This window comes from Trachinotus anak, unplaced genomic scaffold (genome assembly GCF_046630095.1).
Source record: "Trachinotus anak isolate AG129_WGS33_773 ecotype Australia unplaced genomic scaffold, CSIRO_AGI_Tana_v1 ptg000002l, whole genome shotgun sequence".
In the NCBI taxonomy this organism is placed as follows: Eukaryota; Metazoa; Chordata; class Actinopteri; order Carangiformes; family Carangidae; genus Trachinotus; species Trachinotus anak.
This window is the reverse complement of record NW_027273853.1, coordinates 19,454,194-19,477,507: the sequence shown is the minus strand read 5'-3', so window position 1 is coordinate 19,477,507 and position 23,314 is coordinate 19,454,194. Positions and strand designations below refer to the sequence as shown.

General features: G+C 41.4%; 5 protein-coding genes and 1 long non-coding RNA gene across 14 annotated transcripts; 3 read left to right on the top strand and 3 right to left on the bottom strand.

Moving 5' to 3' along the window:
• Nucleotide 1: 1 nt before the first annotated feature.
• On the bottom strand, nt 2–5,992 carry slc15a5 (solute carrier family 15 member 5). Of its 5 annotated transcripts, none has more exons than XM_071504130.1 (10): nt 5,838–5,992; nt 3,580–3,723; nt 2,839–3,061; nt 2,116–2,285; nt 1,777–1,997; nt 1,499–1,685; nt 1,123–1,311; nt 782–913; nt 597–705; nt 2–332 (listed from the first exon to the last, which is right to left on the bottom strand). In XM_071504130.1, exons 1-10 carry the CDS (start codon nt 5,920–5,922, stop codon nt 191–193), a joined length of 1,602 nt encoding a protein of 533 aa, XP_071360231.1. In that variant the 5' UTR covers nt 5,923–5,992; the 3' UTR covers nt 2–190. The 5 variants fall into 5 exon arrangements, with proteins under 5 accessions (XP_071360231.1, XP_071360241.1, XP_071360216.1 ...); XM_071504140.1 differs by having other exon boundaries at nt 3,580–3,727; nt 5,838–5,982; XM_071504115.1 differs by lacking the exon at nt 5,838–5,992 and having other exon boundaries at nt 3,580–5,199.
• Nucleotides 844–2,025, top strand: LOC139636355 (uncharacterized). Its single transcript, XR_011694386.1, has 3 exons — nt 844–982; nt 1,129–1,240; nt 1,893–2,025. It is a non-coding gene; the product is annotated as an uncharacterized lncRNA (long non-coding RNA).
• Nucleotides 5,409–8,052, top strand: ccdc34 (coiled-coil domain containing 34). Of its 2 annotated transcripts, none has more exons than XM_071504301.1 (7): nt 5,409–5,537; nt 5,867–6,115; nt 6,278–6,422; nt 6,558–6,665; nt 6,776–6,934; nt 7,047–7,176; nt 7,419–8,052. In XM_071504301.1, the coding sequence occupies exons 2-7, from the start codon at nt 5,883–5,885 to the stop codon at nt 7,607–7,609; spliced, it is 966 nt and encodes a 321-aa protein (XP_071360402.1). In that variant the 5' UTR covers nt 5,409–5,537; nt 5,867–5,882; the 3' UTR covers nt 7,610–8,052. The 2 variants fall into 2 exon arrangements, with proteins under 2 accessions (XP_071360402.1, XP_071360393.1); XM_071504292.1 differs by having other exon boundaries at nt 5,867–6,151.
• Nucleotides 8,053–8,184: 132 nt separating this feature from the next.
• On the top strand, nt 8,185–13,580 carry rab19 (RAB19, member RAS oncogene family). The gene is made up of 5 exons (XM_071504355.1): nt 8,185–8,399; nt 8,935–9,032; nt 9,589–9,777; nt 10,137–10,320; nt 12,117–13,580. Exons 2-5 carry the CDS (start codon nt 8,982–8,984, stop codon nt 12,389–12,391), a joined length of 699 nt encoding a protein of 232 aa, XP_071360456.1. The 5' UTR covers nt 8,185–8,399; nt 8,935–8,981; the 3' UTR covers nt 12,392–13,580.
• hdhd5 (haloacid dehalogenase like hydrolase domain containing 5) lies at nt 12,775–17,049 on the bottom strand. Of its 2 annotated transcripts, none has more exons than XM_071504241.1 (8): nt 16,707–17,049; nt 16,129–16,344; nt 15,909–16,021; nt 15,215–15,308; nt 15,100–15,133; nt 14,794–14,968; nt 14,489–14,677; nt 12,775–14,392 (listed from the first exon to the last, which is right to left on the bottom strand). In XM_071504241.1, the coding sequence occupies exons 1-8, from the start codon at nt 16,815–16,817 to the stop codon at nt 13,969–13,971; spliced, it is 1,356 nt and encodes a 451-aa protein (XP_071360342.1). In that variant the 5' UTR covers nt 16,818–17,049; the 3' UTR covers nt 12,775–13,968. The 2 variants fall into 2 exon arrangements, with proteins under 2 accessions (XP_071360342.1, XP_071360352.1); XM_071504251.1 differs by having other exon boundaries at nt 16,129–16,332.
• A 1,155-nt stretch (nt 17,050–18,204) lies between these two features.
• On the bottom strand, nt 18,205–23,289 carry ccdc77 (coiled-coil domain containing 77). Of its 3 annotated transcripts, none has more exons than XM_071504210.1 (12): nt 23,195–23,289; nt 22,361–22,406; nt 21,750–21,936; nt 21,501–21,643; nt 20,874–20,970; nt 20,520–20,610; nt 20,108–20,199; nt 19,822–19,970; nt 19,339–19,600; nt 19,036–19,161; nt 18,757–18,909; nt 18,205–18,515 (listed from the first exon to the last, which is right to left on the bottom strand). In XM_071504210.1, exons 2-12 carry the CDS (start codon nt 22,390–22,392, stop codon nt 18,369–18,371), a joined length of 1,479 nt encoding a protein of 492 aa, XP_071360311.1. In that variant the 5' UTR covers nt 22,393–22,406; nt 23,195–23,289; the 3' UTR covers nt 18,205–18,368. The 3 variants fall into 3 exon arrangements, with proteins under 3 accessions (XP_071360311.1, XP_071360330.1, XP_071360322.1); XM_071504229.1 differs by having other exon boundaries at nt 20,108–20,196; XM_071504221.1 differs by lacking the exon at nt 23,195–23,289 and adding an exon at nt 22,920–22,940.
• Between the last annotated feature and the right edge of the window lie 25 nt (nt 23,290–23,314).

The window sequence follows — 23,314 nt, the reverse complement described above, 5'->3', positions numbered from 1 at the left end:
AAGGGACATGTTTGATTACATGTGAAATTATGTCATTACTGTTATTAAATAATTGTAAAAGCAGCAAAAAATATGTACATTCCACATATTTCTTTTATACAGTTTAGCCCACAGTTTCCCAAGTTACAGATTTTGACATAGTAACATGCAGCGCCAGCGCCACTAACTGTACAGGTCACAGTGAAGACAGTCATAAAATGGATTCAATGGAGGCGTTTGTGTAGGAGTGATCCACGGTGTCGTAGAAGCGCAGACAGGCCTTGTAATGGAGCAGCTTCTCAGTCAGAGGGCTGAGGGTCAGCGCTTTGCCTTGCACACTCAGGTCTATGTACCTGGGGAACATCAGGGTAACAAGAAAATAAAGTTAACAGAGAGGATAGGTTTGTCAAAAGTTACAGACTAATCATTTAACCATAGCTTCTCCCACAAAATGTCTTTACTAGCTGTTGAAAAGTACCTAAAAATGGACTGTAAAGGACCTGGTCATGGGGAACTCACTGCAGTCCATACATCACAACATTATTATGTAAAATGAACAACCTAATTCTATCCTTTATTCCACCATTTAGTCAAGGTTGTTAGAAATAATACTGTACCTGTAAGATACACTCCAAAACCCAAGTGTATTTATAGCCATCAGTGTGGCCAGGAGGAAGAAGAATCTCTCCAGATTTCCATCATGCAGCATGTTTGGGTAGAAGTTGCCTGTGATCAAATATAACTGTGGTCAACTGTGGTCAGCATCAAGTGGCAAATGCCTAAAATCTTTTTTCATTTTTACCCCCAGAGAGAAAGTATGCCAGCTGAATGATAAAGGCCCCTAGAAAGCAGCCCCCTCCATAGGACAGAGTGAGGAAGTGCAGGGAGATGCCTCTGATGTGACTCGGGGTCAGCTGGAAAGATATCAGGGAACCTGCCAGAGAGAAATGTTTGATCATCCTCGCCCTTTATTTGTGCAAGGCACCGTTACTGAACAGGAAAGGTCAGCAACTCCCCTGGACCACCTTATCATGTGTCAATTGGTTTGAGCTAATTTGATAAATTTAGTACGCGTTTAGGAAGATTCCCAAATATGCGACCGGTATCACATGAAATCACACACAGCTCAAGTTTCTCACTCACATGCAGGGGTGACGAGAGCCTCTGCCAGCCCGAGCAGGATGTACTGGGGCGCCAGCTGGAAACACGGCATGGACGACACTTGCAGGACCTTTCCAGACAGAGTCTGCTCCACCAGAGGGTAAGTCTTCCTCTGCAGCTCAGACAAACCGGCCACCAGGACTGACAGAGTGGCACACGCGTGGCCCAGAGCTGGAAGGGGAGGATGGACAGAGTGGGATGATGAGAGAGGGGGCTGTAGAATGGGGTTGTGATTACAGGAGAAAAAGAGGGAGGGTGAGAGAGGTAGAGGAGCGAGAGAGACATGGGGATGTTTAGCCTGAAGACATACAACTTATGGGTGCATTTGTAGGGGTTTGCATGTGTGGAGGTAACTCACTAATGACTTTTGCAGGGGCCAGAGGAGTTTTTTCCATAGAGAGGTAGCAGGTAGTGACACACTCAATCAGCGGGGCTAAGAGCAGCACAGGTAGGATGCTGATCACATTCATGGCTCCAATGGGCAACAGGAGGTCATTCAGGTGAAGGTTGGAGTTCATTGTCTGTATGTAGTAACCTGAGGGAATCTGTGGGAAACATACTTTTTTTAACATTCACAGAGGGAAATGAGTCTGATTTTTTTTTAAAACTATTACTATTATGCTCCCAGTGACCTGCCTGTGTGATGCAGGCTCTGTACAGCAGCTGAAGCCCGTAAAGAGGGAAGAGCTTTGCCAGGACTTTGACGTTCTCTACATGTGTCTCACTGTAACGGCCACCATTGTTCTCCTTAGCGCGGTCCAGCCAAGACGCCACGTCTCCACTCAGGTGCCGATAGTGAAGGCAGCACATCTTGAAAGAGTTGAGGAAGACTCCCAGTGTGGTCAGTAATGATCCACCTATGACGGAAACATTAAAGAACAGTGCAGACGTCTTCATTTGGTGTCATCTGTAAGAAGTGTATGTATGCAAGTGCTGGCTGTGTGTCTGAATACCACGTCTATCTATGTACGTTACCTTTCTTGGGTTTGTAGGTGAGTTTGTTGCGCATCATATGTATAGCGATGAGAGCCAGCAGCACAGAGGTGAAAGGGATAAGAAAGCCCAGATTTTTGGCCACAGACTGCTGGATATAAGCAATACCCAGAAACACAATAGTGGAATTCAGGTTCACCAACCAATAGAACCTAAATGTAATGAAAACAAATCTTACATTAAGTCCTTCATTTCATTAACAATAAAGTATGTCATGATTACATGGTGAACGAAAATGACTTTTTTTTCCTTTTATCTAATTCCAACATCAGGTAAAATTTATTTTTAATTTTACATTAATGGATATATGTGGTATGGATATTTTTGTCCCAGAATTTTCAGTGATACTAACAAAATATCTAAATTTAAAGGGCAGATATATCTTGAGCATGTTCATGCTCCCTAGATTATGAACCCCTCTGTTTTGAACACCCTATAAACTTTCCTCAAGCACCACCCTCGTGCTGAAATTGGGGGTGTGCAATGGAATTTAATTCAAAATAATCTCATAATCTAACAAGATAATCAGCCTCTTTTTCCATAAACATATTGTCGCACCATGCAGAATCACTGAACTGCAAAGCACTTCATTAGGAAGATTTCTTAAATGATCATAAACCCGATCATAGTAATAATATCAGTGGATTATTTGGACTCTGATGCTGACCTAGTGGATGACTACACTGAGATGGCACCACCACCCACCAGTTGAAGAAGGACAGGAGCTGGTGCTGGTTGTAGCCCTGCAGGTTGTAGGCCCCCATGGGGCAGAGGATGGCCCGGATGCCCCCGATGCCCAGCGCAGCAGCCAGGAGGCCGGTGTAGAACAAGATCTGCTGCTCCCGGGGTTCCAGCTGGTGCGTCATGTGATGAGTGTCGATGTAGAAATCTTCGAAGGGAAATGCCACCACGGGCAGCATGGCTGTACCTAGAATGTACAATGACAGGTGACGCTCATGCCATCTGATTTCAAACATGAGTCTGACTTCACAGAAGCAGAGCCACGACTCAGCACCTAAACAGAATAACCAACACTCTTGAAATGAGCTTACAGGTTGAGAGGTTGAGATTGACAATATGTCAGAAAATTGCGCATCTTCCTTGTTCATTTTACATATTCAGATTAATAACTTTTTTTTAAAGTGGCAGTTTGACCCACCTGGTAGATTTGTATGCATCAATATTACAGTAAAAATTAACTGAGGTACCATTAGAAGAATTGGAGCTACTTTTTCTTAGCTTTGAAAAATAGACAGAGACCGGATCATCATACAAAAGTAAGGAAACACATTAAAAGCAGTTTATCATTGATGACCTTTTCATTGCTGAGCCTTACTCTGATCTTACATTATAACAGAAATATGCTGTCCAGCATCATATACTCATAGAATTTCAGATTTTTCACATCAGAAAACATGCATCAGACGTCGAGTAATTATGTCTTACCAAAGAAATGAAGAACAGCACACAAGTAGAGCACTTTGGCCCTTCCTAAGCAGGTTTCAGCAAACCACCCGACCAGGACAGGGGTCAGGGTGCTGGCTCCTATGAAGCACAGGTTGACCGTCGCAGCCAGGTAGTTATCATAGCCTAGCTTGACAGTGCAGAAGAGAATCATGTTACACACAATCCCAAAGAAAGTGAATCTTTCACACAGCTCCACAAGCAGCACACAGATGATAACTTGGAGCTTCTTGCGGGACTTCCGTGGAGGTCCCTGGTCTGAAGGAGGGGTCTCGGAGACTCGTCGCAGTTGGCCTCTGCCTGCTGGCATTCTCTGAAGGTCTCCTTCTACCATAGCACCTGGCCAGCGAGCTGGCTGCTGGGCTGCTTGGTTGGATGCAGTCCGTATTAGACCATGCAGAGCTCTGAATGGGAACTCCTGCCCTCTGAGGACGTGGACCAGCATTGGGAAAAGCTGGAATCCCTCACTTTGGTGTGAATGTGGAGCTGAACTGGAGACATGTAGGATCAGACACACCTACCTGCATTCTGCACGTGCTGGTGGCTGATTACCTCCTGTGTCATGATTTTACTCAGAACTGTGGACGCCTTACAGGGATCTGACACATTATACAAAATTGCATCCAGGAAGAGTGATGGATGGGAGCTACTTCGAGTGCATCCCAGAAATATTTCTATAATTACCTGCAAAATGCAGACATGATGTTGTTGTTTTGTTTTTTCATTAATGTCTTGCACTGAATCACTGTAATTTAGCTGTATGATTTTAAAAATTGAATTTAAATAAAAATGTCGAAGTGACAGTAACTGCTTGCAAGAACATAGAGTTTAAATGGCAGAACTCAAGAACACATGATAATACCTAAGTAGCATTAAAAGACATTAAACACAACAAAAATTAATTTAGTGCCGCTGGTTGTTACAAATGCTCACAAAATGTCACATCTCTTTGTGAAAGCAGTCCATCAGCGTAGGAGCTCAGCGTGGCAAAGCCTGCTGGTAATTAGACTGATAATGTTAAGTGAGAGTGGGACTGAGTGCATGGGCAAGTTAGCTTCAACTGGGTCAGCACTGCTAGATAAACAACAACTGCCTGTGATTACAAGAGGCTGTAAACTGGTTGCCTGAAGCACAATCAGAAGGCACAGCCCAAGCCAACACTCAACACAATAACATAAAAAAACTAAAGATAATCTCCAGTTATGAAACATATGTCACCTAAATAGTTCTGTTTATTTCCCCCACTTTTCACTCAGAAATGTTTTGTGTGCCCAAAATATCTTTCACCAAAATAAGCACAAGCAGGATCACCTTTAAATGTCCTTATTCCTTTCTATTATGAGGAGAAACTAGCTACAGCTTATTTTACATTTCACAGTCTGGTATCAATAGAGGGCTCATCGGTCTTGCTTATGAATTGTAACGAGTTTGTTATAGGCCTAAATATTATTTCCCTATGTTTAAAAAATTTTAAATTTCAGTAGATAGTCAACGAAAATTTCTGAACAGGTGGTAAAATTGTGATCAAGCTGAAAATGAAGGGATTTAAGATTAAGAAACATAAGGGATGTAAATGCAGTACAAATAGATGTGGATGTGTGTGAAACTATAATGTGAAAACTGCCCTTTTGTATTAGTTTTTATCATGTCAAATATATATATATATATATATATATATATAGTCTATTTACAAAGTGTACGTGTGTATTTTTGTGACACTCCATGCTGCTTTGTATAAGAAATAAAGAGGGAGACATGTTGGACAGACAGAAGTGTGGATTAAAAAAAGCGTTATACGTCTCCATGGTTACAGAGACAGCGTCCAGTTGAGCGTGGGGGCGTGGTGTATCATGGGAAACGAAGTTGCTTACAAATCAGTTGCTACAGCGGAGAAAGACACGGGAACTACAACGACACTTTTCTTCGACTATACGCACAAGGTAGACTACTAGATATTGTAATTTCTTCTGGAGTTCTTAAAAGACACTGCACACATATACTGTGGACTTAGCCAGTACTTAGCATTAAACCTTCATAGCCCGTTAGATGATAGTGAAGCTAAGTTAGCTAACGAGTGCTAACGTTAGCCCCACTTTTCGAACCGTGAAAACAAGCCATTAACATGGACTTCAAACAAGCTGATTTGTGTTTGCATGTTGTACCTCAGTGTTAAGTTGCATCGCTTTATTTGCCTTCAGTTAACTCAGATAAAAGCCGCTCATAACTTAGAGAAAACGTACCCATGTGTCGACATTGTGTGTTTTCGCAGCGGAGATCGGCTAGTAATGTCTTCAGGGAGGATGCCGACACGTCCTGCCTCTGCATCCGAGGGCTTCAGCTCGACCCCGGTCAAGACCAGCCGGGGGAGAGACTCGCACACATTCAGGGCCTTGGAAGAGGAAGTACTGTCCGACGACGAAGACACATTTAGCCTGCTTTCTCCCATCTATCATGACAGTTTTGACAGCGATGAAGAAAACCTGGAGCACAGCGCAGCTGAGCAGACTTCTGCCAAACAGTGCGTCAACTCCGGTCGCAGCGTTTCACCAGTCAGGTGCAGCTGAATGTGTAAAGCCGAAGATACTTTCTGAACCGAGTCCGAGATCACAGACTGATTCAGACAGCTAACATGTGTGCATAGAGCAGAATATGTGTAATTGTAGATCTGTTTTTGTTATAGGTGTGAGCTACCCAAAACACCTTCAGAGCAGATGTTCGGTGCAGCCGCGCAGCCTGCAGCGTCACCCACTCTGAGTGCATGGGAAATGTGGCTGGTGAAGAAAGCAAAGGACGACCGGCTCAAATTGGAAAAGAAAGCAGAAGAGGCAAGCCACTGTTTCTCCTAGTTTGTATCGCAGCAGTTTTGACTTTTTTCCTTTCCTTTGTTTTAGTGATTACCATTTTTATTATTGTACGTGGTCTGAATCTCTGACTAGAACGTTTTATACCCTATGAATTAGGAGCACTTACTTAAGGAAAAAACAAAACAACAAGAAAGGGAGCAGGAACGGAAAAGGATTGTCATGGAAGAGAAGATTCAAGAATGGCTTAAAATGAAAAGACAACAGGTACAGAACTGTTTCTTTAAACAGAACAAAATCACAGTTCCTCTTCAGCGCAACTACAGTAGTTGTCTGCAGTTGTCATTTTTCTAATCTTTTTTTGTTTACAAACCCAGGAGAGGCATGAGCAGCTTGTGAAACAAAGCAAGGAGGAGGAGGAGATGCAGAGACAGTTGGAAAAAAAGAGGGAGATTGAACAGAAAGCTCAGCAGAAGTACAAAGACTGGATGCAGAAGAAGAATCAAGAAAAAATAGAAAAAGAAAAGAAGGATAAAGTAATGTGGTTCTTTTATGGTTATTTTTCTTTTTATGAAAAGATTCCAATGTTAAGACATTTATGTGTAATGACAAAACAGACAGATTCTGAGAGATTTTTTTCCTTTACAGGAGGAGGCTGCCTTGAAGGATGAGCAAGAGAAGGAACGCCGCAAGAGGGCAGAAGAGAAGTTTAAGGAATGGCTGGCAAAAGCCAATGAAAAAAGCAGAGCAAGTCCCAAATCATATCGCTGCCCAACAAGTAAGTTCATTTTAATCATCAGGGAATTATAAATTATACTTAATCATTTTTGAGTCAAATGACATGATAAAAATCTATGTTTTCAATCTATGTCATCAAGGAAGTGTAGCAAAAAAAATTGGGTTTTTTTTATGTTGGTTTCAGACTGCTTTAAATGTGGTTGTAGGTTGTAGCTTATCAGTGTCATATGCCTTGTTAATATTTGTTGTGTGTCACTATTGTGTTGGTCTTATTTCTTCCAGGTCCCTACGACAAATCTTACCCATCACCCAGCTTCTACAATCCGATCCCATGGAAACCGATTCACGTCCCTCCCCCAGACACATCACTGAATAAGACGTCTGGCAAGAAACCTCAGAAACAGAGAAAAAGCCAGCAAAGCCACAGTACTGCATTTAGACTGAAAACAACACAATTGCTGCAGAGGAAATGACACAGCAGACTGACGTCCAAGACTGCAGCTTAGTTAAGACTTAGATATGATTTCATTGCGACTCATCCACACAACCACAGGTCCTGAACAGACGCTGTGATGAGTCACAGCAGCATTTCAGTTCTCTTATATGGCTGTGGTAATTAAGACATACTCCTACATGTATGTATTTTCATTATTTTATTTGATTTATATACTGGGGCAATTTGTAATGATGTAGTAGCTCCAATGTAATGTCTAAATGTTCAGGTTTGAGTATGTTTACACACATACAGATGTTTATAATTTGTTGTGCTACTTAAATTAGCATCCATAATATAAGATTGTCTAGCATAATTTTTGCCATGGTTACATGCACATCTGATAGCCTGGATCTTTTTTTTTTCATATTATGTAAACTGAATCAGTTTGATATTATGATAGAGTATAAACATTTCTTCTTGGCTCTTGTCCTTGTCTTCTTTGTTCTGTCACTGAGTGGTCAACAGAACCACATTTCCCTGCATTTAATAAGCCACAAGCCACACACAGCCACACAACAGAAAGAAGGTGGCTCGTGGTCACAGCCAAAGATAGACCCGGCTTGGTCAAGTGCCCCTCACACTCACACATTGTTCTGTGTCCAGCTGTGCCTTGTTCTTCTGTGGGCTGAGATGACGACAGAAACAAGTGAGGGGGTGGAGAGAGACACACATAGAGAGAGAAGGGAGAGAGCGAGTGATTCAGATTCAGAGGAGTATGCTCATTCTGTGTTAGCATCTCACTCTGATGTCAATAAATGAAGCCAGAGGTAAAATAATTTAAATTACCCTTTCCTCTAGAATAACCATCTTTAACTCCTTCCATTGTATTTTTTGTCTGTTGTGCGTTGGGCTTTCTTCGTCTATGGTTAACCCCTCTCTGTTGATGGCTGTGGAATGTGTTAGTTGACAGTAGTCAGTGAGGGGGCTCATAATGAGAACACAGATTATGTAGGGCATTTTTAAATGCATGAAAAAACCATTCCTGGGTCCAAAGGACGGCTGTTAAGACAAGAAGTCAGGTGTTTACATTCTGTCAGTAGTTAAACTGTAGGAGTGGTTTGAGCTGTTTGCTTAGGGGTATTTGCACATTAAGCCTTTTAAGCAAGACTGTCTTCATAAAGAGTTAAGGTTCTGCTCAAAGTAAGCCTCCAGCACTTTGGCTGTCTGTGTACTTTTAATTTGAGAGAATATATATTAAGTCTTAACTAGTGTATCATAACACAAAATATGGCTCAGTCTTGCCCACATCTAACACACGACTTAATGTTTCAAGTCACTGAGTTTTATGTCTGTTTCTTCCAGGTATTGCGCCCCATTGCAGAGCCTGAATAGAAAATCCTTATCCCAAGATGCAGTGGTGCAGGTGGGCCGGCAGTTGGAGATCACATCTACCAAGACAGGTAGGGGGTGTGTCTTAAATTGTCCCAGAATAAAAGTGAGTTATGGAGAGGCATAGAGGGCAGAAAGAGTGATAGTCTAAAGGGCAGAAGTACAGACTACACTTGGTCTTCAATCTTCAAGCATGAGTCCGAAAGTGTAACGTAGACATGGAAACAAGTACAGGATGAAGAAACAAAGCTTTTAAATGCTGACGTTTACTTTCTGTCCAGGAGAAAAGGAATTTGAATCCTCTACTATGGGATAACCAAGTTGATTTTGGAGTCGTTTGCTGTTGTTTGCAGAGTAGAACTGAAGTTAGCTGTAAGGTTATTTACAGCTTCACCTGTAGATCACACATTCAACTGGAATCCTATGGACTGTTATTCTACAGCTGGTAGTTTGCCCCTTTTTTCTAACAAGGATGTGACCGCTGTTTCTGTGATTAGTCTCCGTTATTATTGACACAACTTGGAAGGAACTAAGTCTGCTGTTGCATAGAGGCACAAAGGTCTTGGATCCAGTGGTTCAGCCTCAGTGTTTTGTGTGTATGTGTATATTCCTCCCTTCACCATGCAGTCTGCAGAGCCAGAGATTGAGGACTCTTTCGACTTTCTATTTAAAATTATCCTGGTTGGGGACTCAGATGTGGGGAAGACCTGCGTGGTCCAACGCTTCAAGTCTGGCATATTCATTGAGAAACAGCAAAACACCATTGGGGTTGACTTCACTGTTCGTACCCTGGACATTGATGGCAAGAGAGTGAAGGTAGGTGATATGCATGTATTTTTTTTTTTATATATTAACAAAAACATGGATATGTGAGATGTGCCTGTGTTCTTAAAGTAAATAACCCTTCTTCTTGTTTCAGTTAATCAATGTTTTTTTTCTTTGGTGGAAAGAGGAGTGGCTAACAACTGTCAGATGATAACATCTGTGTGTTAGCTTTCTGGGTGTGTTAACTGCATGGAGATGTTTTGTTATGCTAATTAGTTTGGGGTTCTGTAGACAAAGCTGCTCAAAAAGGACTGGATAACTTAAGAAGTTTATTTACTTACATTACTTGACCCACATTTGTAACCTTTTAAGTCAAATTGTATTGATTTGTGTTTTGTGTGTTATTACAGATGCAAGTTTGGGACACAGCAGGACAGGAGCGTTTCCGCACCATAACTCAGAGCTATTACCGCAGCGCCCACGGGGCCATGGTGGCCTATGACATCACACGCCGTGGTACGTTTGAATCTGTTCCCCACTGGATCAGGGAGGTGGAGCAGTATGGGGCTGCCAGCGTGGTGCTGATACTCATTGGTAAGAAAAACTGAAATATGTTGGTCAGTAAATCCCCAAACCTATTTAGACTATAGTTGCAACGAAAAGAGCAAGTAAAGGACACAATACACCAGTGATTCCCAGGTGGTACCCCCACAGCCCAGTTAGGTGAGCTCAAGTACCTCTCCATTAAACCACCCATCACCCACATTCTATATGCCCTTAAAAATATTATTTCACACAAGACACAGTGATCTGGCAATCTATGCTTAGACTGGGGCATTTTGCATTTTGCGACGTCTCATCCACTTATCCATTACTTTAATTATCTCTTTCAGTTGGACTGCTCACTTACTTACTAGTTTTCAGGAATTTATTCTCAGCACCAGCAGGTAGTAGTGTGCAGGGGTTACAGCTGACTAAGGTTGGTGGAAGATGTGTCCCGTGCAGTCGGCCTGCCCTGCACCTACCCTAGCTGGTAGTTTATTGGTTATTGTTACAATAAATATAGAAAAGATCATTCTCACATCAACTTGTAATCCTATTTGTATGTTTATTTTCCTCCTCAACATAAATATGTGGATATATTTTGAGAACTGAAACAATTAGTCAGTGATTTGGTAACTATTTGGATGACTAATTAATCATTCAAGTCTTTAATTAACCAATAACTCCAATCACTCTCAGGTTCCAGCATTTCCAGAGAGAGGATTTGCTGCTTTTCTATGAAGTTTAGCCAGAGGCTCACCCTCAGGAGAGGCCAACTTGGCAAATGTTTGGGGCCCTCAAGGGCCCCTCATATTGTCACACAATTTGCAATGACAATAAACCCCCTTCAAACTCCCATGAAGGCACTTTACAGTGCAATGCCATTGCCCCATACCCCCCCCCCCCCCCCCCCCCAAGTGGGATCCCTGTTGATGTGTGCTGTAGCTAGAATCTACCCATTGCCTGCATGTGTGGCATTCAGGGAACATCTGTGCAACATCTTCTAATAGTCTGTGAGGTGTTTAGGGGACATCTGTTAATTGTAGTGTCTGCCAATAACCTGCACGGGGGGAGAGGGGTATTCTTCGATGGGGTTCTTTGCCTGGGACCCCCCCAGAGTCTACTGTGTATAGCATAATAAACTAAATATCTAAGATAACAAATACAAAAACAAGCACGATTTTTGATATTAAATTGACCAAATGATTAAGAGAGACAATAATTTATTGGTTGAGTGTTGAAAATTGTTGTTAGTTGTGGCATCCATAAAAATATTTTGTTGTCAAATTATAATTTCTATTGTTTGTCGTTCTAGTTTTATAGTTCTGGTGCGATCTGTGTAGACTTGATTATATCAGCTGTTGCTCACCATGATACAGAGCAGTTACAGCTCTACATATAAGCAACAGGGTGGTGGAACATTGTATTTTAATTAGAGCTGAAACAATAAGTCACTAAGAAAGATGTATTGACCAACAGTAAATTCCTCAACAACTATTTTGATATTCAATTAATCATTTCAGTCATATTTCAAGTAAAAATGTGAAACACTGTTTGGTTCCAGCTTCTTAAATGTTAGGATTCGATGCTTGTCTTTATTATATATGATAAACTGAATTAATATTTTGGGAGGTTTTGGAATTTGAACAGTTGTTTGGATAAATGATATCACAAACAAAATGATTAATCAAGAAAACAATAGGAGATAATAAACTACCAGCCCTAGTTTTGTTATTTGTGTTGCCTGCCAGGCACTGGGCATTTTCTTTTCAGAACATTCAGCTCTGATAACTTGATAGCTATAAATATCTGAATCCACTTTTTCCTGTTCTGTTTCACCACTGCAGGGAACAAATCAGACCTCCATGCTCAGAGGCAGGTGTTGTTCGAGGATGCGTGCACCCTGGCAGAAAACAACAGCGTTCTTGCTGCACTGGAAACCTCAGCCAAAGAGGCCCAGAACGTGGAAGCAGCCTTCATCCTCATGGCCCGAGAGCTGCTGGCACGCAACGGCATGACCATCACAGACGAGGCCTCTCAAGACTCATCTCAATTCATGTTGAGTAACAGCTCCCATCCAGTCCATGGTACTGTGACCTCAGATAAAAAGTGTGGGTGCTGAGTGGAGTGACGCAGGGGTGTGTTCGTTAGGAAAATAGTGGGGGCAGCTTGAATACTCAACATATGTGTGTGTTTTGAAAAGTTTCCCTACTAGGGAAGTGAGGTTATTTGCATAAGATTATTTTTAAGAGAAATTACATTTGTTGCAGTGTGTGTGTGTGTGTGTGTATGTGTGTGTGTGAATATAGGTTTTGTATATGTTTTGAATTTTAATATTTATAGTTAGCAGAATCAGTTTAATGCAGGCTTTAAACGGTGGTTGCTTATCAAACGTTTTTGTAATATAACGCCAGCTGAATGTGATAATGAGTCCACTGTTACAAACCACACCTCTGCTGGAGGACTCTGTACACACTAAGAGAAAGTTGTCACTTAACATACAACTTTTTGTGTCTTTCATCCTTTTTAATTGTTCTTTCATCTTGTATGGCTTTTACAGTACATTACCACCAGTTCCACAGTTTTAACCTGCAATTGATGTCACTGTTATACCTGCCAGGTACAAATACAAACCAGCAGTATATGAAATTTTCACTGGTGCTGCCACTGTAATTAAACATTGTCTCCCAAAAACTCTTCTAATACAGACATTCCCATTAACCATTAATAAAATTTTCACAACTACAGCCCATTGACAGAAAAATAGCACCTTTTTCATTTCTGTGGAAACTGTTGTACTTTGTATAATTCGGATCATCATACTCCCGATAAAGGCTAAAATAAAAACTGATGAGGTACTAAACTGAAACCTGGCAACTTAATCTCGTCAACATTAGTGGTTACATATTTACCCTAACTTAAAATACAAATCAAGCTGAAATATGATAGCAGTAAAAAAAAGCAGCAGAACCGGTCTAATTAAGACCTGCTGGAAGAGTGTGTATATTTTGGACAGGAAAAATGATTCGGTTAGGTAAACTGTTTACAAACAATAAAATCCATCTTTATCTGGACAATATGGGGTATTGTCACAGATAAACCGGCAAATCTATCTTTGCAGAGCTCTTTCTGGATCATCTGAACCTTTTGCAGCTTAAGATGTAACTATGTTTGAACTGTATCTCAGCTCTCATCTATGAACTTTATAAAAGTCTGAAAACCTACACAATCTGTGTTTTTAAAAAGCAGCTGATATAGACTGTTTTGTACAAAGGCAAAAAAGGACCGACATCAGACTTGATGAACTTCAGTCTTTGACCATGTATATGCAGTAGGTAGAGCTATTAGAAACAGTGATCTGTGTGTTTTTTTTGTGAAAAATATAAAAAAAAAAATACTAAAGCAGTCTGAATACTACACACTAGCATGCATGGCCAACTTAAAACTTCTGTAACTTTCCTATATTTGGTGTTAAAACTGCATATTGTTGCTTTTTTGCAGCTGATTCTATGGCACTTTATGAAAATCTATACGAACTAGCCACAGTAACAGCTACATCTCCCCTGTGAAAATCAGGGGCTTAGATTAAAACAAAAAAAAAAAAACACTCTCACAAAGCTTCTGCTACTACCGGTTACAAGTTGTTAGAGCTGTTTACTGGAAGGCTGTGAGATGGAGCCAGAGTTTGAGAGGCTCATCCTACTCTAGAGGCCAGCCCTCCTGCTGGAACACCAGCTCTACCGCCTCCTTTACATCCTGCACCACGAAGGACGGCTGTGTGAGGCTGGGGTCAAAGCGGAAGTCCCGGTGGCCGTGGAAGATGCGTTGCTCTGTGATGGTGTGTGCTGTGTCTGAGGGCAGCTCCTGCTGGTCTCTACTGTACACGCCTGTGCACACCAGAATGGAACTGCACCCCTCTGGGAGGTCCTCCTCTGCCCCGTAAACACCTGACGCTCCGCCGAGCTCTGCTGATGTCATTTTAGGTGCATCATCGACAGTTTCTGCCAACGGATCTACACCTCCTCCGCCACTCTTAGCCTGTTTCTGGGCCTTGGTAGACAGGGAAGCCTGGAGGTAGCGGTTGTAGAGGTTGGCGCCATATATGTCAGCCATGGGATTATCGCTATGAATGGAAACAAGAGTTACAACACATTGAAAGGAGTTTTTACTTCAAATCAAAGCTTTGGTGTCAGAGTCAGGAGATAACTGAGTCTCTCACCCTATAGCATAGAGCCTCTTCACAGGTGTGCTCCAGCCAAGTCTCTCAGCCTGCTGTCTGATCAGCAGCTCAGCGTAGTTATAAGTCACCACGCTGGGTTTACCGATCAGAGCCTCGTACTTCAGCTCATAGCCTGTGACCTTCTTGTACAGGCTCTCTAAGCACACCAGGAACATACCGTGACCAAACCTAGGAGACAGGGACATTTAGGATAATAACACTGTCGTCATTCAAATCTTTTAACAATGTTTCGGGGGTTTGATCTACATTCTAACGTGTGTCTTTTTGACACGCATGCACTGTACCTGGGATTCTTTGCCTCAGCCATCCACAGCAGGTCCATGTTACAGGCCAGGACTGGGATGTGAGGGTATTGCATCGAGCTCCAGGAATTGTCTGGGTTCCCGTTTGTTAGGAGCACGTCAACGATAAGCTGGAGGTTGGTCTCCCATCTGATTGGCTCACCAAATAAGATGACAGCTGCAGGAACAAACAGGCGAATCAAGAAATTATATAAAAGATAGTGTCATAAATGCATTCATTATAAACTGTTGGTGAATTGTAAAGTGATACACTTATAGCTACAGTGTTGATTGTCTGTGGAAACGTACCATCTATTGGCCGTAAGCCTTTGGTGGGTGGTATCTGGAAGACATTATACACTACTGGTAAGACATCTAACTCATACATGACTGAGTATAAATTCGCTTCAGTGGTAATACTTACGCTGCCTTTGGGCCTTCTGTTGTGATCCACGACATCCAGTAGCGGATACGCCTCTCTAAGCATATCTATAGTCACAACATCCTGAAAGCCCAGGCTGAAGTTTGGTAGGTTAAAGTAAAAGACAAACACAGAGGAGGTGGAGTTATGAGCCACAAAGAACATGTGAGGTTGATACTTCTGTTCAACAAAAAGTCATGGCTACCACCTCTTAGCAACCTCGCAATTTATCGTCATCGGTCCTTATAATTTGTTTCCTTAGCATAAATTACTTTAAATACCCATCCAATGTATATCACCTATGTGTCTGAGTTTAGACTAACACAGGGACGTTTCTTCACACCTAACCAGGATGGGATCAACCAACGATTTACTCTCAAACTTCTTAAAAAAAAAAGTAATTGACATCCAAACATTCATACCATCACTCAGTGAACTAATAACAACAAATCCCAAATGAAAAAAGGAAAAAATCCCACCTATTCCTCATAAAGAATAAAAAAAGAAAAAGAAATCAGTGAAAAGGCTGCCACTGAGACAGTCAGGACGCAAAGGGAACAAAGGGTACAAAGATTAAACACTGATAACAAAGTAGGACATGAACAAAAATGCACTGAATAAACAGAACATGCACAGTTTTAAGGTCAACATCCAGATGGAGTGCAGGAACCAGAGTCCCTCATTTAAGACAGGATACTTGTGAGCGACCTCCTCCACGGGACCCTGTCCCGACACCAGCACGCGCATTTTGTGGAACTGGGTAAACATTCGCAAAGGACTGTGGGACAGCATCACCTGGTCTGGAGACACCTAAGATGAAGGGAGCACAGAGAAAAAGGTTTATGTCAGGCAGCAAAAATGAGTAAAAAAAAGCAAGCCGAGGACACTCACAGTGATTTAAAATGTGCTCAGTTTACCTCGACCTCAAGCAGGTGTGACAGATGTTCAGCTTTCGTCTGCCTCATGCAGTTCCCGGCGTTTGTGACAAACACCACAGGCACTTTGTATTTCCCCTTACGGTCCACGAGATTCCTGAAGCACTGCTTGGCTGCGGGGATCGGCGTCCTGCCTCGCACCAACACCCCATCAATGTCAAAGAGGAGCCCAAAGGAGTTGGGGCCCTGAGGATGGAGCTGGGTCAGACAGTGATGGCATGTGCAGTATAAAAATGTAAGGTTGTTCATTAACTTGTGGCGGTGCTACAGGCTGAGCATCTGCCATGATAGTGTCACTTCAGACACAAGGAGCTGGATGAGACTTTGTTCCCAGAGTAAAAAAAATCAGACACTCACTCAAGTAGGTCAATAGTAATAGATAGTAATAACTGAGGTTGTAAATGTGTGAAGTACCACACACCGTAGTTCTCATGAGTGTGTGTGCTGTGATTAGCTTCAACATAGGGCTTCACTCCCACTTCTACATTTCTTAACTTTGTCCTCATTCACCTCCTTATAAATTTCAAGAAAGCTGAAATTTCAATGAAGCATTCACTTACATGGCTATAATTTCTCGAGGTCCAGGGTGAGGTGTTTACTTGTTTTGCTGCTCCCTCACAGCTTGACTTCAGCAGCTGCCAGCCACTTTTCAAAGACCTGATTCTCTGCATTTCTCCACACAAGTGTGTAAAAGCCGGCGGGTAAAGAGACGCAGTGACAGCAACACCCGAGGTAACGCAAATGCCTAATAGCAAATGTGACGACTGAAGAAACGATAAGTCATATCTTGTACAGCGAAGCTCAATCCTCAGCCCTGCGCAGTGTCTTCATGCTGTCAGTGTAGCTGCCACCATTGAACGCACAAAACAACGGCACTGCAGCCGCAAATGACAACGGAGGCGCATGCGCAAATGAGCGAGAACGTCAAACTTCCTGGTACGATATTACGTCATATTACGTCAATATTATGCCCTCGGAAATACTGTTCGGGGTGTTTCTTCTTTTTGCTGAAATGAAACTGAGTTACTGTCATCTCGTTTATAACTGAAACTTTGCTGCCAATGGTGGTCATATTTTAGATGTTATTTTCGACATTATGAACACAACTTTAAAGTTTAAGACGTTATGATATATATATTTTTTAAATTAAAAAGGCCCTTAAATTAGATTAGAGTTAAGACTTAACACTTAAAGGGCTCATTTATCTCCTGAATGGGAAAAGTTTGTCTGTGCTCACCTTAAATTTCAGTATGACTTGTACTTAGAGGCCATTACAACTAATCTGAAAGCCAATACTGATCATGTAATTGTGATATGGTTTTTTTTAAGATACTAAAATTACACTTCAAGGGGGACTTTAAACACCTACACAGGAAAAGACAAAGTGAGAAATAAAGTGCTATACCGAAATATGCTCTTCATAGCTTGTCATACTCCTGTATCATTCAGCTTTTTCAAATTTTTTCACAGATTAATGTCCGCTTCCTTGACAGAACAGAAATACCTTGAGTTGGTGAAACAAATTCTTCAATTCATTGCTGTATTTGTGGTTAAGACAGGTAAAGTTACTTAGTTACTCTTTTCTCCTCTCTCCTCCCCCCACCCCCCCTTTCTTATCTCCTCCTAAACCCAACCGGTCGAGGCAGACGGCCGCCCACCCTGAGCCCGGTTCTGTTGGAGGTTTCTTCCTGTTAAAAGGGAGTTTTTCCTCCCCCCTGTTGCCAAGCGCTTGCTCTTTGTGGGAACTGCTGGGTTTTTCTCTATAACAAAGTAAGGTCTTGACCTTACCCTGTAAAGTGCCCTGAGATAATGTATATTATGATTTGGCGCTATACAAATAAAACTGAATTGAATATGTTGTGATTGGTGCTGTAATTATCAAGTATTTACTAGTTCATTTTTGGTTACGGCGAGTGCGAAAATTGTAGTTAGTATTATTATACTGAGGATGATAGAAAGACACAGTAAAGCACAGGTGTAACTAATAAATGTTTGCTGTGAAGAAGTCTGTTGCTGCTTACTGAATTCATTCTGTGAATAATTGTGGGTGTTCACTGGTTTAAAATCATTGTAACAAAACACCTTTATTGGTCCAAATTACAACATACAAATAACAATCAGACAAACTCTCACTAATAAACACGGTAGCACAAACATCCCTGACAGTGATAAACCTCACAGAGATTCTCCTCAATAGGCAGACACATGTCTCAGTCCATTCTTCAGCTAAATCTCAGCTCATTTTCCAGCCCATAGATTTTAGCCTTCAGGGCCATCAGCTCATCCTGAACCTTTTTTGTTCTGGTGTTGGTTTGGCGTACTTCATGCAGAATAGCTAAGTCCTGGTTGGGCCCGATATTCAGTGTAACCTGAAGCACAAAGTATGTGTTAACAGTAAATACATACACACATAATAAAGCAGTTTAAATGTTAATTTTGTAATAACAGCAGAATGGATGGCAGAGGGAGGAAGAGTCAAATTTTTTCTCAATAGTTTTTCTATTGCAAATAAATGATTTATTTATGACCTTGACAAAACAAGCATTTTATCCTGCAATCACAAAATAACTTTCATGTGAACCTTTAAGAAAAAAAAAAGAAGCTTTTCACCTTGAGAAGCTGTTTTTCAACATCTTTGAATTTCTGTCTGAGGTGCTTCAGGTCACTCTTGAAGCCCTCCACCTCCATGACTCTCCTCTTCTCCAGTGCCTCATAGCGCTGCGTCATTAGCTGAAGACGCTTGGCCATTTTGTCTGAACGCTCCTGCACACAGAAATTTTAGAAAGTGGAAAATAACACTAAGAAGAAACTTGGGAATCACCACAAAATACGAACAAACAGAGATGCACATTAATTTTACAGATATAAGCATCAGTCCAACCATGGTACCTTGAATATTTCCCTGCCCACATCCCCCTCCTCTCTGATTTGGGCCAGTTCTGTCTCCAGAGTAATACACTGCTCCCTGTACATCTCTGCAAGACGGTGGGCTTGCTTCAGATCTTCCTGCATTGCCTGATCAAATAGCACAAGGTAAAGAGAAGGGACTATAACAAAGAATTAAAAGCACTAATGACATTCTTTATCAAAGGCAAAGGTTGACAATATTTATTCTGTTCTAAAAATAATGGTAGGTTAGCAGGAATGTCCTCTTAAGTCCTAAAATTAACATATACAAATAACTATTATTACTTTTAGCTCCTCTTTGTATGTTTGCTGTGACTCTGGCTGAGGCCGCGGGAGGAGCAGGGCTGTGCTGCTGCTGGGCTGCCATGCTCGGCCTGGCTCAGTGCCAGCAGACCCAGTCTTCCTCAGACGGTTGTGGCAGGAGTCCAGCTCCCTCAGCAGTCGGTCCTTCTCCACCATCCAGCCCTTCTCATGGTCCCGTGTTTCAAACTTAAGTTGTAAGAAATCTCTTGTGCTCTCATACAACAAGTTCTGGGTTCGTTGGAGCCTAAAGTGTCAAATGTGAAAGGAAGTGATGGTCATACACTGAAGACAGTATGAAGATTTATTATCATCCATCTATCACTTCAAAAAGAAGATAATGTCCATTGCTATCTTGACCAGCAAGCAGAAAGGTATCAATAAATCCAAAAATACACTCAGCTTTTCTCGGAGTATTAAACAATTAAAAATGCAGACATCAGACACCACAAACATTATAAGACCCACTTGTCCGTCAGAGCTGTGATCCGCTCCTGGTCTCTCTGCCGCTTCGCCTGTGCTTCCTCTGTTTTAATCCGTCTATCCTCCATCAGAGACTCAACCTGCTCTTTGGCCAGACGGGTCTGTTCCTCCATCTGAGTCTGCAGCGCCTCCACCTGGAAATATTACACACATTCAGTCCTTTTAACCTCCTCCAACAGCAAAAAAATATTTTTCAGAGATGATGTGTAGCATGTGTGTGAGGTGATATCACCTAAATCCCATTTCATGCATTCGTAAAGTGGGCGTGTACCTGTAGTAGCAAAGTCTGGTTGTCGTTTTTGTATTGTTCTAGGCTCTCTCCATTTACCCCGTCTGCTGCTTTTGTTCTCCTGCTACTCTCTGCTTGAACAAACATTATGTGACAGTTAGGAGAAGAAGCAGAAGCACTGTCTGAAACAATTATTCATCTTTTTGCTCACTTACAATATCTTTTTTTGTGTGTTTGAGTTAAACGAAATTAAAAAGGAAACATTTTCACATCTTTACGCTTATTATTATTTACTATGACAAGCTTTTTATCTCACAATAACATAGTTGATTAAAGAGACTCGATTAAAGAACACAACAAAACAATTATACATATCTTTCTGGAATTATTAGACAAATAAAAAATAATAATGTACAGAAAAAATATATATTATAGAAAAAAAATGTTTTCAAACCTTTCCTGGTAACAGATGGTCTTAACTTTGTTGGCCTGAGACTTAAATTTTCCTCCAATCTGGACTCAGGGAACCTCTGAGTGATAGTAACCTGAAATATAGTCACATACAGTGTCCTCTAAACATACTCAACCTGCCATTTTTCAAAGTGGAATGAGTTTCTGTTAATCCACAAAAAAAGAAGTTTGTGCAAGTTTTTTACTCCAGATATCACAGCAGGAAAAGCACAGATATAACTAATAAAATCCGTTTAGGTGTGTCAGCCAATGCAGCATTTATTAAGGCGATTTATTACATCTGTGTATGACAAAACAAAACCTCTGCTGTAACGAAGGCCTGTGATGACGTGTGTACCTTATGAGGAGGTTCCCGGTGGAAATATGTGATCTCTCCTGTGTCAGGACCCACCAGGGCGAGAAGGTGTTGGATTTTCTTCCTGTCCTCCAGCTCTCTGTACAAACATGAATAGGTAATTATAATTTGTAGAAGTGCCAAGGAAGAATAATGGCAATGCAACATCGAAGACAGATATTAACACCTCCACAGACTGACTGATTGAACTTTTGTAAATCAAGAATGCCCACACTGTATTGTGAAGAGGTCTAGTCACCTGTGTTGTGTACCATTGGTGCGTAGGAACTTTAAATAACCTCAAATAATATGTAGAAATAATCTGCAGTATGTCTAATGGCAGTCAGATGTCAGATGGCCATTAATATTAACATGCATTGGCTACTGACACAGCAGGCATGTTGAAATACAGTAGTACAAGTGCAAGTATAACTAATAACATTAATCACGGTTCCATTCCATTGAAGCAGTCATGACAGTGATCATAAATGGATCATGGATCTGGAAGACCTAAATGAAAAGCAGCTCTTATTAGTGTTATTAGTTACATCTGTACTTCACCAGTTGTTATAACCTGTTGAAATTTCTGCTGTGAAAAAGGGCTCCTACCGCCCTTATGGTTTCACCCACCTGATCTTTAGTCGGTCATTTTCTGCATAAAGCCGGAGGGACTGCTCTCTCTCTTGGAAAAGGTAGACCTGCATGTCGCTCAGAGCATTTTGCAGCTCAGCAATCTCTTCCTCACGCTGTCGTACCTCCCACTGTTGCTTATGCTAGAAGGATATCCAAGGCAAAGAGATGATCAATTAACGCAGGCAAATATACTCTTGTAAAGCTGAAAAGCAACAGCAAATATAATGCCTCCTAGCTGTGTCTCACATGGTCCTCCGTGATGCCTCTGTTCTTCTCTAGCATCTGCAATAGCTCCTCGTGTTCCCCGTCAAACTGGGCGATCTTCTGTCTGTAGAACTCCAGTAGCTCCCTGGATGGCCGCAGATATGCCAGACGCTCATGGATAGGGGGTAGTGGGGAGTCAGGTTCTCGACCAGGGGTCCGAACGCTGGTTCTGTTGGAAGAAAATTGACATTATAGCCCAAGCTTTTAGGGACCATTGATGCATTCCACTTACATTTGAACACTAAATGCTGACCGTGTGTTTCCTCTAGCCACTAGACTGTAGACCTGCAGTAACATTTTACCCTGTGCACGTACAGTACATACATGCGTATGAAGAGAAATAGCAAGCAATGCATCGCATTATAAACCGTCTTAAGGAGTAAGACCAAATCCATGCAGGATAAGACTTAGGACTGTAACAGTGGGGGTCCAGACTGGAAAAAATAAGTCTAAGAATCACTCAGGGAGATTACAGTTGAAAGCATTACGTCCTTCTCGCAATGGACAATCTCAGTGCTACAGCTACATTATTTTTCTTGTAGAAAGGGCCACAAAAAAGTATGTCCTTCTGTGTGTTGACTAAACGATCTTACCTGTGTGGTGTAACTTTTGTTGGAGATCCCATCGCAGCACGAAACACTGAAAAGAAGAGTTAAGGGATTAAAATGATGTGTTGTTGATTTTACATATTTACAGCTAACGCCCTGTGTGAAACTGCTGCCATCTTTTAATACCCATTAAAAACTTTATGGTTGATATAAGCTGTTGTTCTGTGAATGTTTTTAAATTTCTTGCAATTTCATTCTACGACATTATCAAATAAATAATATATAGGTTTCCATGTGGAAAATATGATTTTATATTTTCAGGGATAAGCTACAGTATTTCCTTCTACACTGTTTAATATAGTAACTCATGTAACAAAACCTGTGGATATATAACAGAAATAACGTAATTCATAATAGTTATTCTTACTCTTAAAAAGGTATCATTGCTTCGTTTGTAGATGTAATAAAGTGTCTGGGTCATTAAAAAAAAAACGTTGAAAACAAGCTAACTTGTTAAAAGTCGGTTTGTCCATTGAGTTGCTGCGCCAGGGTGGAGCAGGGCGTTTTAAAAAACACAAGACTGTCCACAGCTAGAAACACTGACATTTTATACCATAAACCACACGCAGTTACCAGACAGCTCGACTTAGCTGAGCGACTTGGATTAATCCGTGGGGATATCAGGCTGCGAGAAAAAAAAACAAAACATGTTCTGTTCTCTTTAACAGAAACAAATCACCTTAATCTATCACGAATTACTGACTGTGAAACTCCAGGTGTGGCTAAAACCATCACGTAAAAGTGCAGCAGCACACGCAAGCTGTTTCTCCACCGGTCTCTAGCGTTTTTGCGAACATTTATATGATATATTTTACTTACATGTTACAGTTTGCAGGACTCACAGCTCTCGGTGCAGCACTGTTGTTCGTTGCTACCAAGCTTTTGAAAGCCGGAAGTGGACGCCTCCTCGTCTTCTTCTTCGTGGGATACGAAACGAAG